This window comes from Argopecten irradians, chromosome 8 (genome assembly GCF_041381155.1).
Source record: "Argopecten irradians isolate NY chromosome 8, Ai_NY, whole genome shotgun sequence".
NCBI lineage: Eukaryota > Metazoa > Mollusca > Bivalvia > Pectinida > Pectinidae > Argopecten > Argopecten irradians.
The window spans coordinates 7,389,210-7,408,210 of record NC_091141.1 but is presented as its reverse complement, the minus strand read 5'-3'; the positions used below and the strand labels follow the sequence as shown (position 1 = coordinate 7,408,210).

General features: G+C 35.8%; 3 protein-coding genes across 3 annotated transcripts in view; 2 read left to right on the top strand and 1 right to left on the bottom strand.

Moving 5' to 3' along the window:
• The first annotated feature begins 2,465 nt into the window (after positions 1-2,465).
• On the top strand, positions 2,466-3,968 carry LOC138328761 (uncharacterized). The gene is made up of 3 exons (XM_069275506.1): positions 2,466-2,624; positions 2,950-3,075; positions 3,213-3,968. Exons 1-3 carry the CDS (start codon positions 2,508-2,510, stop codon positions 3,966-3,968), a joined length of 999 nt encoding a protein of 332 aa, XP_069131607.1. The 5' UTR covers positions 2,466-2,507.
• A 1,719-nt stretch (positions 3,969-5,687) lies between these two features.
• LOC138329238 (uncharacterized) lies at positions 5,688-11,652 on the top strand. The gene is made up of 2 exons (XM_069276071.1): positions 5,688-6,821; positions 7,719-11,652. Exons 1-2 carry the CDS (start codon positions 5,704-5,706, stop codon positions 10,330-10,332), a joined length of 3,732 nt encoding a protein of 1,243 aa, XP_069132172.1. The 5' UTR covers positions 5,688-5,703; the 3' UTR covers positions 10,333-11,652.
• Positions 11,653-17,293: 5,641 nt separating this feature from the next.
• The window catches only part of LOC138329236 (alpha-1,3-mannosyl-glycoprotein 4-beta-N-acetylglucosaminyltransferase C-like), a 40,559-nt gene continuing 38,851 nt past the window's right edge, over positions 17,294-19,001 (bottom strand). Inside the window, exon 4 of the mRNA XM_069276070.1 lies at positions 17,294-18,570. Coding sequence (XP_069132171.1) covers positions 17,405-18,570 — 1,166 coding nt within the window. The 3' untranslated portion in view covers positions 17,294-17,404. The remainder of the gene's footprint in view (positions 18,571-19,001) is intronic.

Below are 19,001 nucleotides of genomic sequence, written 5' to 3'. Positions count from 1 at the left end.
TATATATATCAGTCTGTAGTTGCATGCTTGTTTCTATACAACTAATAACTGCACCTAGTACTTCAGACCACTTGTGACATATCCTGCATTTACTGGTAGAAAAAGTATGTAGTAGTAGTCCTGGTGTGGCATGTCATGTATGATAATTCCTTTTTTTATTGACAAAGCTCATTGGAAGAGGGAAACTGTTATTGCCTGTTCATTATTCAAATATTGTATGTGTGTACACACCTATAATATAAATGCACTAGATGTATTTAATCCCATGCATACAGTGTATGGTTGTGTTGTTGCATGAGCTTTTTCTATTTCACATCACCATATAGATCTCTCATTGAGTGATTGCACATCCAACATTTATTCTCTTTCAGCTTGAAGAAATCACTAAAACAACTTGTTTGCATGTCCTGATTATGTTTTGGAAAAGTTAAAGGAATTGTTTTGGGAGATTATATTATTTGATTTTGAATTTATCAATACTATACATTGATATCTTTGACAGAAAATTAAGTAAGAACTAAGATGTCAAATCCAACTACCCCTACCAAATGTCCTCGCTTAAGTAGAGATGACACAAGTGAGCAGTCCCCTGCAAGGCCAGGAACGCCTGTACCATCTCCTGCCAGGCCAGGAACGCCTGTACCATCTCCTGCAAGGCCAAGAACGCCCGTACCATCTCCTGCAAGGCCAAGAACGCCCGTACCATCTCCTGCAAGGCCAAGAATGCCTTTACCATCTACGAGTGAGACCAGGAACCCTTCACCATCTCCAGCTCAAAGGTTGAGATCTAGAGCTGATGACATCAATTTTTCATATGCTCAGTATGTGGCTGGTGCCAGAACACTGCTAGATCTCCAACAACCACAAACAAAGGCAGCCTCTATGTTGATTGCAAGGGGAGATGCTGTCATAAAACAGCAGATAAGTCAGTTGAAAGACAGCATTAGTAGCATTGAACAAAGTCTCGCTGCCAAAGACCGTACAATTGCCCACCTACGGCAGCAAATCTCCCAGCTGCAAATGGATGTTTTTGATGAGGACATTACATTGTTGGAAGCTTCAGACCAGATAACAGACCAGACAACAGACTAGACAACTGGTGAAGTTCCCCCTACCAGTGACAAGAAGGACAAAAAGTCGGCTTCAACACCTCAGTCATGTGAAAAAAATGGAGACAATTAGACAATTGTTCAGTTTAAAATCAAGTCACAAAATATGTGAAAAAATTTACAGTGCAAATACTTGTACATGTGAAAACAGGAAGACAATTAGACAATTATTCAGTTGACAATCAAGTCACAAAATATGTGAAAAAAAATTCAAATCATTTGGAAAATCATCATAACTGTTTGATTTCTTTGAATTTTCTTCTTCTGAAAGAGTTCTTTGAAATGTTTTGATTATTATAACATGTATTGCCCTATGTATACACACTGATGCGTTTCTGAATACCATTCAAAATATAATTATTTCAGCATCTTGACTGAACAAATATACTTATTCTTCCAAACCTCAAGTAAATAGCAATTTTGATGTAATATGTTAATTTTACTTTTCTGTTCTTAAATTTCAAGAAGAATGTAAATCAGGGAACAGGTTGAAAGATTGGGAGTTCATGTCATGAATGAAAACAATTTTCTGAGGGCATGTTAAGGGTTTGCAGACATTAATGAAAAATCCATGTAAATTTACTGATGGAAACTTAAATGATTTTATTGCTATTTCCTTTCTTTGTAACCATAATCTCAGCATGAATACTGCATACTTATCTTGGTGTATTATCAGTATACTTGTCAGCCATCTATCATCATTTTGGTGCATGCAGCATCCTAGAACTTATCTAAAACATTAATTTGTTATATTTCATGATAAGAGTTTAGATATGCTCTATTTCATTTTATACTCACTAATGCCAACAAAACATTTCTTCCTGCTTCACAACATTGCAAAACAAACGTGTGAAATGTTGCCGAACCCTTTCAATTTTATAACACACCATGTGTAAATTAGTACAAATATATATGTATATGTAAAATCTAGTTGTTGAATTGATATTGTTATATTTGCCTATGCCTACTACTGTAACTATAATTTTGTGAATCAAAATGTTGTTCATATTGCTATCACACATTTGTCTTCCATCAGTTCCTTGACTTTGTCTAAATGTCTAAAGCCCTTGGTAAAGTAGGTCTTTCTTTTGTTGATTATCACCATAAGTTTCAAGCCAATTATTCTGATTGTAATCACCTTTTGTCTACTGTTGATCAACTACATCATTCTGTGCAATTCAAAACATTGAACAAAGTTCAATTATTATTGTTCATTTCATAAGTTGATGTGTCAGTCAAAGAACTGTTGGAGGGAGTCTGCTTGATATGAATAATGCATTTAAGTTTGTATTTGTCTTCCTTTTGTAATTCTTATTTGAAATAAAGGTGTTTTTTTCACGTTTTCTGAATAGACACTCCGGCATCTGGACCAAAGCATAGTTGGAAAGAAATAGCACCATGCCTTCAAGAGAACGAAAGAACAGGGCAAGGGATCGACAAAGAAAAAGACACAGTGTTCAGTCTTGTACAATGTCTTCTCCTGATACTTTGATGTCATCTTCACATTCTCATCATGTATGTTTTACAACAAGTATTATTTAGTACGATTATATATCATGTTAAATTCTTACTAACTATACATGTATATCATTCTGAACTACTTAAGTTAATGTTGATCTAGAGCATATAAAAGTTAATGTTGAGCTGGAGCATATAAAAGTTAATGTTGATCTAGAGCATATCAAAGATAATGTTGAGCTAGAGCAAATGTCATTGAATATATATGTATGTTCATGATCTAAATAATGACCTTAAGACGTTAAATAATAATAATTCATAATCTACTACATTGCCTTGTGAACGTTGAACATTGCTAATGTGTATTATTTTCATATTCCAGGTTTCTGATAACTATGAAACTAGCAATGTTTCTTCCAGTGCTAACGGGCCACTGAAAAAATCTATTGATGTTCAGCCATATCAAAAGTCTTCTAATCATGCTTTGTCAACATCTTCAAATTTACCAGTGAGTATTAAATATTATGAAGACTCAGAGTGAAATTATTTTTGTCCGTAAAAAGCAGATAAAGTCTTCAGACCTTTCTAATTGAATATTTTTACTACATGCCTAAAGCTGAATAAGTCTTGTTATTACTTTTCTAGGTTTCTGCCAGTACCTCGACAGTGACAGCCTCGAGTCCTACTTCACTAGATTTGGTGCCATCATCTGCTGTATCTGTTATGGACACACAACCACTTCATGGTCTCCATGTTCAACCAAGTGATGTTCTGGATGGATATGTGGATATAAATATGTTAGATTACATAACTTCTGTTCTTCGTGTTCAATATGACCAGTCTCATGGTCTCCTGAAGCCTTCATACTTACATGCCATGTCCCAGGACAACAGATCTTTACCAAACAGTGACATAGTACCTCCTCATCAATTTGCCGTTCAGGTTCATTTCATCAATAGCCATTATGTCGTATCTTCGCAAAGTAATCTTGGTTTTATAACCGTTTTTGACTCTCTTCCAAATTCTACTAGACTGGCCCAAATCTTACCTCAGCTCATTATCACCTACAGAACTCTCCAGGAAAACCCGACTCAACAGATTCAATATGTTGTTCCACAACATCAAGGTTCTACTGCAGACTGTGCCTGCTTTGCTGTGTGTAATACCATAATGATATTACAAGGAGTACAGCCATCATCATTTGTGCTAAATCAGCTCGGGCTACGAACCTATCTTCATGAAGGAATATTAGCAGGATTCTTTGCATCATCACTTCCTGTTCTTTCAACTTCAAAGTCTATTTATGGCAATGTCATGAAACAGTCCCAGGAAAAGATGAAAAATTATTTCATATTTCAAAAAAAAAAAAACCAACTTGAGGAGACAAAATACTTTCATTAATAAACAGTCTTGCGCGAACGTATCTGCTGAAAATATGATGAATAAAAGATAAAAAGGAACTTACAACAATGAGGTCAAGTCATTTAGCTAAACAACAACTTGAGAATTGGGAAAGACAAAGATAAGAAAAGAAAGCAAACAGATCAGAAAAGGAAGTGTTACATGAAAGAGACAAAGATAAAAAAGGAAAAAATCAACTCGTACAAACAGGTCAGATCAAGATGTGTTACATGAAAAGACAAAGATAAAAAAGGAAAAAATCAACTCGTTAAACAGTCAGATCAAGAGTGTTACATGAAAGATAAAAAAATAAATCAAGATGTGTTACATGAAAGTACAAAGATAGGAAAAAATCAGATCAAGATGTGTTACATGAAAGAGACAAAGATAAAAAAGGAAAAAATCAACTCGTACAAACAGATCAGATCAAGATGTGTTACATGATCAAAGATAAAAAAGGAAAAAATCAACTCGTACAAACAGTCAGATCAAGATGTGTTACATGAAAGAGACAAAGATAAAAAAGGAAAAAATCAACTCGTACAAACAGATCAGATCAAGATGTGTTACATGAAAGAGACAAAGATAAAAATAGGAAAAAATCAACTCGTACAAACAGATCAGATCAAGATGTGTTACATGAAAGAGACAAAGATAAAAATAGGAAAAAATCAACTCGTACAAACAGATCAGATCAAGATGTGTTACATGAAAGAGACAAAGATAAAAATAGGAAAAAATCAACTCGTACAAACAGATCAGATCAAGATGTGTTACATGAAAGAGACAAAGATAAAAAAAGGAAAAAATCAACTCGTACAAACAGATCAGAAAAGATAGTGACATGAAAGAGACAAAGATAAAAATAGGAAAAAATCAAACAAACAGATCGATGTGTTAATGAAGAGACAAGATAAAAATAGGAAACACAACTCGTACAAACAGATCGGATCAGGATGATGACAAAACAAGAAAAACGTTGTCAAGGATGGAAAAGAGAACAAATTTCAACAAGTCTATTTCTGATCCACCAGAAGCTGGCAACCCTGTGTATTTAACTCCTGGTATACAGAAAATATTACAAACATTCAATGAAGCTATAAAAAAGGGCCCAACTTTTGCATGTGCATGCTGTTGTCGATGGATGTTTCGTGAAAATGTTGTTCATTTCTGCATTGACACAATACAAAAAGATGAAAACCTCCATAAAGAAACAGTTTTCTTCACCTGAAATGAAGTTGACACACTGGATTTGTAAAAAGTGTCATGTAACGTTGCAGAAGGGAAAGGTTCCTCCACAGAGTCAAGTGAATAACCTTACACTCACTGCTATTCCACCTGAACTGAATTCTTTAAGCATTCTTGAACACCATCTAGTTTCGCGCATCATACCGTTCATGAAAATTATTGCTAAACCTAGAGGAGCCCAACATGGCATAAATGGTCCTGTAGTACTTGTACCTTCAGACTTGACTAAGGTGACTAGTATGTTACCCAGAGTGGTATCGGAATCACAAATCATAATGCTTGCCTTGAAAAGACGACTTACAGATAAAACGTCAGTGCATCAAGTACATTCGCCCATCATTTGTAAATAAAGCTCTGGATTTCTTGATTGCCAACAATTCTGCATATAAAGATGTTGCAGTGAGTTCAAATTGGTGTACAGAAAGTAAAGAAAGTGACAAGAAACCATGGCAAGCTGTTACACCATCCGAAAGTTCACCCGAACTACATGAGCCAGTCACTTCATATGAAGAGCTCGCATCCTCAGAAAGGAAAACACTTCATCAGCATCTGCCATGTACAAAAAAACTGTGAAAATTCATTATCAGACAGTGAGGATGAAATTGAGAAAGACAATCCTGAAGAGTTCCAACAAGAACTAAAACAAAAACGGTCTGTCAATACACGGACTTGTTTACTTCCGGAGGAGGGCCCTACGGTACAAATGAGTGATGTTGTGAATCTTGCTCCCGGTGGGGGCCAGCGCCCTGTATCTATGTACAAGCAACCAAACTGGGAAGAAATGGCATTTCCCCATCTGTACCCAACTGGAGAAAACACATTTAATGCAGCGCATCCAGTTAAGATATCTCCTAAAGCTTTTGTTAATCAGAGATTGTTGAACTGTGACGGCAGGTTCGCAGAAAGCACAGAGTATATATTTCAATTCTTACACTGGCTTGAATCAAACCAGCTTCAAAATTGCATCAGTATTACACAAAGAAAAACACATCAGGTTGATTTAACTGTTCGCCATTTAAAGGACCCCTCTACTGTTAGAGGATTGTTATCAAATAATGAACTATTTGCTACCTTTAAGACTTTGCGAGGAACTCCCCAGTATTGGCAGCAAATGCAAATCGACATGCTTGCAAAACTGAGGCAGTTAGGTCCATACACTTTCTTCATCACTGCATCGGCGGCTGAGTTCCATTGGACAGAAGTGATCTCTGTTATTGCGATACAATATGGACAAAAGCTTACTGATGATGAAATCAATGCACTGGATTGGAATACAAAAAGAGGTTGGCTAGAGAGAAATCCTGTGACAGCAGCACGTCAAATTAATTACATATTTGACAAGTTGTGGAGTCATGTTATATTAAGTGGCGCACACCCTATTGGCCAAGTTCTAAATTATGACCGACGTAAAGAAATGCAGGGGAGAGGAACAGAACATTTCCATGCTGCAGTACATGTGAAGGATGCTCCTAAATTAGATGTACATGATGATAAAGAAGTTATCAAATTCATTGAAAAGCATATCAGTTGTGAAATTCCAGACAAGGAGGTAGATCCAATTCTACATGAACTTGTAAAATCAAGACAAATACATCATCATACAAGGTTTGTATACCATTAATATGTATGAAATATGACAAAAATTATCACACTGTAATGCGGCTGAAAAATTCCATTCTATAAAAAAACAAATGACAAAAATACTGAAATTATGCATAGATGATAATTTTGAAGGGTTATAAACGCTTTGCTTTAGTTTGGGCTCATCAGAATACAAAAGATATATAAAATTGTTAAAATTAATCGTCCTTTCATAAGGGAACTGTTCTCTAGTGTTTTCTGGTGAGGTATAGTCCCCAAGTCAAAGCCGACAGGACTATACCTCACCAGACAACACTATAGGAGAACAGTTCCCAAAGAAAACGGCCATAATAGATTTAGTACATCACAAGACATGTTACTTGTAACAACTTACATTCTGTTTAGCTTTTGAAAACATATCAAAGTTGTCTTTTGCAAACTGGCTAGGTCTAACCACTTTGATCGGAAGGTGATCCTGACAAGTGAGAGCTTCACAATGAAAAGGATAACGTCACAAAGGGGCATGTGCACTTTTGTGGCAGACTATGCCTGGTATAGTTCCCTTAGTCAATGAAGACATAGAGCTGTCACTAAATAGACCGTGGCTAATATCCAAGTAATTATCATGTGATGTACTAAGAATTGAAAAGGGGTCAGATTATCTGTAAAGCACTGTGTTGGATGGTAATATTTCTATCACCTGCATGAAATTTACATTATTTGTAGTTTGTTAGAATAAATAATATGCTAAGGGACTGGATGTTGTGTATCGATCATAATACTTTAAAGTGCTACACCTTGAAAGAAAGGCCATTACTTGAATGTTCTAAAACACACTACATATTTCATTTATTTGCTAGAATATATAATCAGGTCAAAAGTTAAAAGTCATGTTTTATATTTATTTTCATTCTTTGACAGGACATGTAAGAAGAAGAAAGGTTCCTCATGCCGCTTTTCTTTTCCAAGACCCCCATCTACATCAACACTGATTGCGAGACCACCTGAAGGAGAACTGGCAGGCCAACAGAAAAAGGAAGCTGCTGTAATTCTCCAAAAGGTCTATGGAGCTCTAGCCAACATGAATGCTTCTGAGCCATTATCACTTGAAGCTCTTCTCCAAAATGCCGGTTGCATCTCCCTGGAAGCATACACTGCCGCTCTCGAAATATCACAGCACAGAATAAATATTGCTCTTAAGCGTGATGTTGGTGAAATTAATGTGAATAACTATAATCCAGTTATTTTGCGAGCAATTAAATCAAACATGGACATTCAATATATCACAAACATTTGGGCCTGCATAGCATATTTAACATCATACATGTGCAAACCAGAGCGAACCATGAGTGATTTGATGAAGAAAACTAGTAAGGAAGCATCCAATAAATGTATTAGAGATAAACTCTTTGACATAGGCAATTTGTTTCTTAAAGCTCGAGAAGTATCTGAACATGAAGCGATTTCTAGGCTGTTGTCAATTCCAATGAGGAGATCAAACGTCAATGTCACTTTCATTCCAACAGACCTCAAAGAAAACAGAACCCGAATGCTTAAGCCTCCATCTGTAATTCAGAACATGGATGATGATGATGAGGATATATATATGTCCAATATACTGGACAAGTATGCAGCCCGTCCTAAATCTCTGGAAACACGTTCTCTTGCTTTCTTTGTTGCAAACTACACTTATCACAGAAAAGCAAAAATTGATGAGGATGAAGTGCAGGACGATGAAGTGGAGTCAAATGAGACAAATAGCTATATTACACTTTCGAATGGTTTAGGAAGGATGTGTAAGAGGAAATATCCTTGTGTTATAAGATATCATTATGTTTCAAAGGAGAAGGATTCAGAGATGTATTATCATCGGCTACTGCTGTTGTACTACCACTGGAGATCTGAAGATGAACTGAAGCTTAATAACTCATATCAGCTGAAATTTAAACAGGAAATGTCAGAACTTGTGCCTATTATCAAGCAGTTTGAACCTTTCTATGAAGAAGTTGAAAATGTGCTAGAAACATTTGATCCAAACGATTGTGGACCAGAGATGTGGAATCAAGTCGCTTCAGAAGTTGAGCATGATTTGCACCATGATGAAAACCAAATACCAGATCCAACTTATGAATTCCTCAACCCTCAGCATCTACCTTCAGATATCACTCATGAGCAACAACCTGAACAATCTCGCCCTTCTTACACAGTTGGTTTAGCAAACATGTACATTTCTGATGACTTATTCCTGTCGTTGGTAAGATCGCTAAACTTAGAACAAAGAAGAATTTTCGACTTCATATATGAGTGGTCAACGAAAACAAGACTATCTCAGGCAGATGAATCTCCCGAACCATTCTACATTTTCCTGAGTGGTGGAGCTGGAGTAGGGAAAAGTCATACGATAAACGCAGTATATCAAGGTGCCATACGTGCACTTCGAAAACCTGGTGTAGGAACTGACGCTATTCTAGTACTACTAACTGCTTCCACTGGAAAAGCTGCCAGCAATATTCAAGGTACAACACTTCATTCTGCATTTTCTCTCCCTGTTCGTCAGATGAGCAAGTTATTTGAGCATCGCAAGCCATCTGCCCAGAAACTGAATACCCTGAGGTCACTTTATGTTAATCTAAAAATCATAATCATAGATGAAATATCAATATTGGGAGCAAGATCCCTCACTCATCTGTCTTGTGCTATACAAGATATATTTCAATTACCCAATGTTCCATTTGGAGGAATCTCTATTCTCGCAGTCGGAGACCTACTACAACTAAACCCTGTTGGAGATCTCCCAGTGTTTAAACCCACATCAGACAATTATAGTGCACTGTATGGTTCCCTGTGGGGTCGTCATTTCTGTTTGCATGAACTGACTGAAATAGTTCGTCAGAAAGGAGATCCAGAATTTGCAGAAATTCTATCAAGAATTCGCGTAGGACAAATAGAGGATCAGGATGTTACAGACTTGCATCTACTAGAAAATACCGATACTGCAACTTTTCCCAGTGATGTTGTTCATTTGTTTTTTACTAACAAGCAAACTACAGACTACAATGAGGCCAAATTGCACTCATTTGACACACCTTTCATTACAGTGCTTGCACAGGACAGCAAAAAGGACCTTTATACTAATTCTTCACAAGTGACAATAACAAACAACAACATATATGAAACAGGAAACTTGCCTTCACAGCTTCAGTTAGCAGTCGGTTGCAGATTCATGTTGACCAAGAACATTGATATAGCTGACCATCTTGTGAATGGGGCTACTGGCGTAGTCATAGCACTTGATATTAACATCGACAATCCATTGCAGGGAGCAATATATGCGAAATTTGATAATGACAACTGTGGTACCCAAGCCAGGCGCAAAAGTCCTCCTCATCTGTCTCACTGTGTTCCTGTCAAAGCCGTGACAACCCAGTTCATGTTATCCAAGAAGACACCGGTTCCTGTTGAACGTAAGCAATATCCTGGTGTACTTGCTTTTGGCCTCACAGTCCACAAATCACAAGGCAGCACCTACAAGTAATGCATGGGGACCTAACTGTACTGCACCCGAATACTCCAACACCACAAGGACTTGTTTACACCATGTTGAGTCGTGCCACTTCCAGAGCGGGGCTAAAAATTACAGCTTTTGCAAAAGAAAAAATCAAAGTAAATAAAAGTGCATTGGAAGAAATGCAGCGGTTGCGAGATGAAAATTCATTTCATTGGAAGAATGGTTTGGTTTCACTTTCGCCAAGTGATATAGTTGTGACTCATCTGAATGTTCGCTCCTTATCCAAACATTGCAAGGACATAGAAGCCGACAAATCTGTGTCTTTTGCCAGTGTTTTCTGTGTATGTGAAACTCATCTACCACAAAACCCATCACAAGATCAGTATACACTGCCAGGATGGTCAACTGTTCTTTCAAACACTCGCCATGGACTTGCCATTTTCATCAAAGAAGACATTGCTCATTGCAATCTTCCCCTACCAACAAGTACACTACAAGCAATGGCTTCAATCATCAACACCCGTATAAAACTCCTTGTAGTTGTCACATACAAACCACCAACTACTGACTATAAAACATTTATTAATCAGTTAGATCATTATCTGCAAACCCTTCCTATCACTGAGTACCTTACAGTTTTGACAGGAGATTTCAACATGCACCAAACAGAACATGCTGCAGCTGAGCTTCAACATATGGTGCAGAAATATGGACTTGTACAGTACATAAAAGAACCAACGCATACTCATGGTGGAATTTTGGATTTATTCTTCTCCCAACCTGGTTCAGCAATAACTGGATCATTCCCTGTACCCTATTCAGATCATCATATTGTGTGGGGAAAGCTGTCAAGGTTATAGGAGGTAATCTTATATTTATAATTACCTCATAAATTAGGTATCCGAATGCTCCATAAAGTGTTATCCATGTACACCACCAGCTGTCATATTGTTTTTCAGTTTTAGAATACCCATATATTGTTACTTGTGAATTTGGACAATTGCTTTGATGCAGTTCCATCAACATAATGAGATGTAAATTATGCAATGTATATATTTAGATATGTTTGTGTCATAAAAAATATCATATTCATATTACTTAAACATGTTACATCAATTCTGTGTTCTTTTATTCTTTTAAATGTCATGTTACTGGAGAGCGGATATATTGTTGTATGAATTTATTCAAGGACAATACTAAGCTCTGTTCAAATAGTTAAACCTACATGGATGACAATATCAAGATTTAAACTCTTAGTTACAATGAGCTTCATTTATTTTATGTTTGAGCTTTCATACACAACTGGGCGCGGGGGATAATGCCAAGCTTTGCGGCTCCTTGTTCTCATTACCTTCAAATTTGAGTATGAGTTATGTATGTTTGATTAATTTATCCTGTAGTGCTTCTGAAGTTATAAATCTGCTTTCGGTATTATTCCATACATGTTTGATTTTAGATATTCCGCTCTTATATCATTGTTTAAAGAAAAGTGGTTTGTGCTTAAATAATATTTTGCTATTGCCAAAAAGATTCATATTCAATATGCCTTGACGGGTGTGATTAGAACATTTTTGGATAATAACTGCCATTGAATTAAGGCCTGCTGAAATATGTTTGGTATTTTCTTTTTGGTGCTACATTTGCAAAGAAAGTACTCAATGTTGAACGCTTTATCGAAAGTTTGGAGCCAGTATTTTCCTAAGATGTTCCATGCGTCTGTTTCACTATGGATAAGCTTATATATCAATTTGACTTTTTTTTTTTATTTTATCAATAACGTCTATATCCAACATATCCAATTCACCCTGATTTCTTGACTTCTAACATAACTGTTTAGAGACCTTATGACTTTTGCTGTTCCATAGGAACTCGTAAATTAAATCGTTTATTTAAATTTTGTAGTTTTTTTTCGGAATGGTCTTTTGAGATAATTCATAAGTTACCTGGGAACAAATCAAAGATTCAATTATGAGACTTTCCCTTCAAGCGTAAGGTTTCTTTTTTTTCCATTGTGTTATTATGTTTCGAATTTTCAAAAGTTTGCTTTCCCATATCTGTTTCATTGATATTATATCCATGATATACACCGAGTGCTTTGATGTTGTCACCCATAAATTTTTTCTTAAATTTGGAGGCCTTTGTTTCCAAATTACCTATACATAGTCCTTTGTTTTTCTAAGTTTACCTTGCAACCAGATGCCTTTTCATATCTAGATAGAATGTGGAAAATATTAGTAAACTGTTCGCGCTACTAACAAAGAATTGAGAGTCATCTGCGAACATATTCAGTTTTAATTGAATATGTTTGTTATTTACACTTGTAAAGTCAATACCGTTGATGGAACATGTTAGGGCCTCCGCTTTAAAAATGTATAGTATTTGTTCGAATTGACGTTACGTTTGATGTTAGCACGTCTGTTTCCTATGGATACAGACTTTATGTCAATTTAATTTTTTTTTTTTTTTCAATAAGTTATATCCAAATTATCGTTCTAATTTCACCCTGATTTCTTGATCGTCTAACCAGATAACCTCGACTATTCCCTTATGACTTTTGCTTCCATAGGAACTCGTCTAAATTAAATTGTTTATTTACCCGTATTTTGTATTTTTTTCGTAATGGTCTTTTAGATAATCGTCATCGCGTTACTATGTTGCGCCAAATAAAAGATTCAATCGAATTATGAGTAACGGTTTGATTCTTCAAGCGTAAGTTTTTTTCTTTAATTTGTTATATGTTTCATTTTCAAAAGTTTGCTTTCCCATATCTGTTCATCGTTCATTAGATATTTTATCCATGATATACACGAGTGCTTTGATGTTGTCTTTCACCCATAAATTTTTCTTAAATTTGGAGGCATTTGTTTCCAAATACCTATACATAGTCCTTTGTTTTTCTAAGTTTACCTTGCAACCAGATGCCTTTTCATATTGTATAGAATGTGGAACCACGATTTTCCTGTTCGCGCTACTAACAATGAATTGAGAGTCATTTGCGAAACATATTTTAGTTTTTTTAATTGAATATGTTTGTTATTTACACTTGTAAGTCAATACCGTTGATGGCTATGTTATTCCTTATTGTTTTCATGTTAGGGCCTCCGCTTGTAAAATGTATAGTATTGGGGCGATTTGACATCCCTGTTTTACTGACTTAGATATAAATTGTATTGAAGAATTTAGAAAGATGGCCGTTAGCAAGTATGCAACTTTTAGAGTATTTGTGAGTCATTTTAATCCATTCAATCATTTTTGTTCCGAAACCACGAATTTCTTCAGACATTTTTCTAACCATCCCCATTCGACCCTATTATCGAACGCCTTCTGTTGGTCTAAGAAAATAATTGCCCCACCCGTATTCATTTGCCCTTATATGTCTAACCACGACGTAACTTAGTAATCGTATCGCGTCTTCTATGTTGCGCCCTTTGATAAACCCTTTCTGATCACTATGAATTATTTTAGGAAGTAACGGTTTGATTCTTTCCGTTAAGTTTTTTGTAATAATTTTATAATCAGATGTTAATAGAGTTTATGGTCGCTAATTAGCTAAAAATATACTAATTGACCGAAAAGTTTGTTGTTCTTATACAACACGACTAGCTTATTGTTTCATACTGTATAACATGAAAGTTCATTGTATGTAAATTGCAGTTGTTTCCTGGTGTTGTGAAACAATGAATACAAAATATAAAAAAATTTGGTTTTATTTACTAGTAATATTGTCACTATCACTGCAACGTCTACTACGATATTTCTTATTGTTTTATTGTCTACCAACGGTCTATTTCTTATTGTGTCATTGTCTAAAACACACTATTTCGTATTGTCTTCATAGTCGATACCACTATTTCCTATGTTTCATTGACTATTTAGATTGCATCGTCTAAACCACGATATTTCTTTTGATTCATATTTCTTATGTTTCTGTGACTATTCATCGTTCATCGTCTTAAACCACGACTATTTTCTTATTGTTCATTGTCTAACAACGACTATTTTTAATGTTATTCATCACACGACTATTTCTTATTGCTGTCATCGTCTAAACCACGACTATTTCTTATTTCGTTTATTGTTTCATTGCTTCATAGTCTAATCACGACTAGACTATTTCTCGTCTATTTTATATTGTTTCATCGTTTAACCTCGACTATTTCTTAACCACGACTATTTCTTATTGTTTCAACAATGACTATCTTATTGTTTCATCGACTAACTATTTCTTATTGCTTCATCTTATAAACAACGACTATTTCTTATTGTATCATCGTCTAACCACGACTATTGTTTCTTATTGCTATTCATCGTCTATCGTATAACCCACGACTATTTTCTTATTGTATTCATCGTCTAACCACGACTATTTCTTATTGTTTCATCGTCTAATCACGTCTATTTCTTATTGCTTCATCGTCTACCCCGAAACTCGTTTCACTCGTCTACTAGTTCTTTGCTTCATTCTAAATGACTCTTTTCTTATTCTAAGCACCGACATATTTCATATAGCATCATCTTCTACTAACTGTCCCAACCACGACTATCTAATTGTTTCATCGTCTAGGAATGACTATTTCTGTATTGTTTCATCGTCCTAACCACGGACCTATTATTATTGCTTCATCGTTTAAATCACTAACTATTTCTTATTGCTTTCTTCGTCTAACTATTTTTATTACTTCATTATATTTCTTATTGTTCATCGTCTAACAACACTTATTCATCGTCTATGAATGACATATTTCTTAATGTTCATCCGTCCTAACCACGACTATTTCTATTGTTTCATCGTCTAACACGACCTATTTCTATTGCTTCATCGTCTAACCACGACTATTTCTTATTGTTACATCCTCCTAACCACGACTATTTCTTTATTGTTTCTATCTAATCACGAACCTATTTCTTATTGTTTTCATAGTCGAAACCACAGACTATTTCTTATTGTTTCCATCGTCTAACCCACGAACTATTTCGTATTGCCTTCCGTTAAACCGATGACGATTTCTTAATGCCTCATCCGTCCTAACCACGACTAATTCTTATTGTTTCATCGTCTAACCACGACTATTTCTTAAATTGCCTTCTCGTTTAACCATGACATTTCTTATTGCATCATCGACCTAATCACGACTATTTTCTTATATGTATCATCGTCCTAACCACGACTATTTCTTATTGATTCATCGTTGTTTTAACGCATGACTATTTCTTATTGCTCATTGTCTAACCACGACTATTTCTTTGCTTCATCGTCAAACAATGACTAATTCATATTGTTTCATCCGTCGAACCACGACAATTTCTTAATTGCTACATCCTTCTAAACCACGACTATTTCTTATTGTTTCGTCTCTAAGCACTACCTAAATTTTCTTATGTTTCATCGTCTATGAATGATATTTCTATGTTCATCGTCAAACCACGACCTATTCCTTATTGCTTCACGTCCTAACCACGACTATTTCTTATTGGCTTCATCGTCTAATCACGACTATTTCTTATTGCATTCATCGTCTATAAACCCCGTCTTATTGTTTCATTTCCCCGTGGGGGTTCCCCCCCCCCCCCCCCCCCCCACCTCCCTAACCACGACTATGTTCTTTATTGTTACATCTTCTAACCACGACTATTTCGTTTCATCGTCTAACTATTAATTTCCTAATTTGCTTCTTCGTAACAACGACTTGGACTATTTCTTATTGTTTCATCGTCTAACCACGACCTATTTTCTTATTGTATTCATCGTCTAACCACGACGATTTCTTATTGCTTCATCGTCTTGACTATTTCTTATTGTTTCATCGTCTAACCACGACTATTTCTTAATGTTAATCATCGTCTATTGCGTCTAACAATGACCACGACTATTTCTTATTGTTTCATCGTCTAACCACGACTAGTTTGCTTAAACACACGACTATTTCTTATTGCTTCATCGTCTAACCACGACTATTTCTTATTGCTTCATCGTCTAACACGACTATTTCTTATTGTGTTTCATCGTCTAACCACGACTATTTCTTATTGCTTCATCGTCTAACCACGACTATTTCTTATTGTTTCATCGTCTAACCACGACTATTTCTTATTGCTTCATCGTCTAACCACGACTATTTCTTATTGCTTCATCGTCTAACCACGACTATTTCTTATTGTTTCATCGTCTAACCACGACTATTTCTTATTGTTTCATCGTCTAACCACGACTATTTCTTATTGTTTCATCGTCTAACCACGACTATTTCTTATTGTTTCATCGTCTAACCACGACTATTTCTTATTGTTTCATCGTCTAACCACGACTATTTCTTATTGTTTCATCATCGTCTAACCACGACTATTTCTTATTGTTTCATCGTCTAAGAATGACTATTTCTTATTGTTTCATCGTCTAACCACGACTATTTCTTATTGCTTCATCGTCTAACCACGACTATTTCTTATTGTTTCATCGTCTAACCACGACTATTTCTTATTGCTTCATCGTCTAACCACGACTATTTGTTATTGCTTCATCGTCTAAGCACGACTATTTCATATTTTATCATCGTCTAACCATGACTATTTCTTATTGCTTCATCGTTTAACCACGACTATTTCTTATTACTTCATCGTCTAACCACGACTATTTCTTATTGCTTCATCGTTTAACCACGACTATTTCTTATTGCTTCATCGTCTAACAATGATTATTCCTTATTGTTTCGCTGTCTAACCACGGCTTTTTCTACCCACGGAATGAAATAATGTACACATGAATATTTTGTTATGCAGTACATCAATGATTTCCTTGTGCGTTTTAATCTACAGTAGCATATTTACCATATGCTATCAAATGTTTTGATAGTGGGGAAGAAGATGGAATTCTAATTGAAGAAATTAATGGATCATAAGTGGAATCCAAGAACCCTCCTAGTTACGCATGACTAACAGAAAAAAATGTTTATTTACGAAAACTGAAAATAGAGCTTTACAGAAACAAACAACAAATTAAAAAGTTGTTTTAATTGACATGAATATGATATGATGGAATCGTTACAGTAACAATGTTAATTTAATCAAAGGAACATCATACGTTTTGTAAAATGATGAAGGACTACGAAGTTTGATCTTTGCTGGTGAACACAGCTATTTCTCGCACTATCAACCAGAACGCCTGATCTCCAGTTACCGTTATCCGTAAACAATGCACGGTGAACGGTCCGAGTTTCTTTCCTATGTCCGTCACTTTTATCATCCCATTTTGAAATGTACCAAGAAAGATGTCATTAGTGCACACGGCATACGTGTCTGTTTTCTCGACCACACTAAGACTCGCCTCCAGTTTGCCGTTCTCGAGCCGGTCTGTCGGGTGTTCTTTTGACCCCGTGTCAATAATTACACTGTCTATATGCTGGGGTGTATTAAAAACAACTGTAATAGTATCTTTATCTTTTGGGGACACGTGAGTCCAAAAATAGCCGTCGGCTAAATCATATGCTAAATTTGGCGGGAAATCCGGCATAGTTTCTATTGTAGTGAAAACTTTTGCTGGCGGATTTTCACCTTTAAATTGTTTTTTCATCACATCGAAATATTTATCTTTTAATGGCTGAATTTTCCCCGATAGAGATGATTGAACACCAATATGCTGAAATAAAGTTGGACGAATAATCCGTCTTTCAAATTGTAACATCAATATATTAAAATATAAATATGTAAAATCTACAGGTTGCTCTTCGTAGAACAATAAAGTCATTTTTGCCAATTTTTCCAAATCCTTGGAATGAAACACTTTTCCGATAAATCCTAGCTCCGAAAATTCCAAACACACCCATCCGCCCGACTCTTTAAGTAAATGATCCTTTATACTTTGCATGTATCCGGGAATGGTATAAACATCATCCTCTAGTTGCATGTAATATGTAGACAAAGGTTGGCTGTACATGAACAGGAATGCGTAATCAGCATTTTGTTTTGATCGCCACTTTCGTTTTTCTTCTGGATCGTTATAAGTGTGTTGCAAATTTGTCAATGATGGGTAGAACTCGTATGGAGCCTCAATTACTTGTAACACGCCTGACCGGATGTATTCGGGGTACTTCCGGGTTAGTGTCGCTGTCATGTTTTTCTTCCAATCGGCGTTAAAGTCGGCAAGAAAGACAACAATATAAGTATCCATGAGCTCGCCGTTGGTTGTACAGTTAAATAAGGACTGTAGCGTATTAAAGAAGTAAGTGCTCTTGTCTCGACGAATCGTTGGTATTCCAATCGTCAATAAGCCTGTAATACAGAGAAAACATACCCGTTAACAGGAAAATTAAACAATATATTACATAACCAATGCCAGTGTCGCCGATGAGACAGGATTTCAAAGAAACATCCTGAATAGAAAAAACAATCCCAATACACTGAGTTATTAGAGTTTATTGGACTAGATTAAATGAGCCAGACTTTGATTAGAGTTACCTCCCTTCAGCCAGTCCTATATTTACGTGTTACCAATTAACTAGTCGCTAGTAAGTAATACATTAATACTCCAGGGGTTACCACCATTACCAAGGCATCCACCCCTGGAATATGTACTAGCGAAACTGAAGACAATAAGATACGGGAGATTTGGTCATCTGATGCACATCAAAAGAATAAAATAAAGAGACACTGTGGTTGACAGTTTGCTTCGAAGTTGGTAGATACCATCTAAAATTACAAAG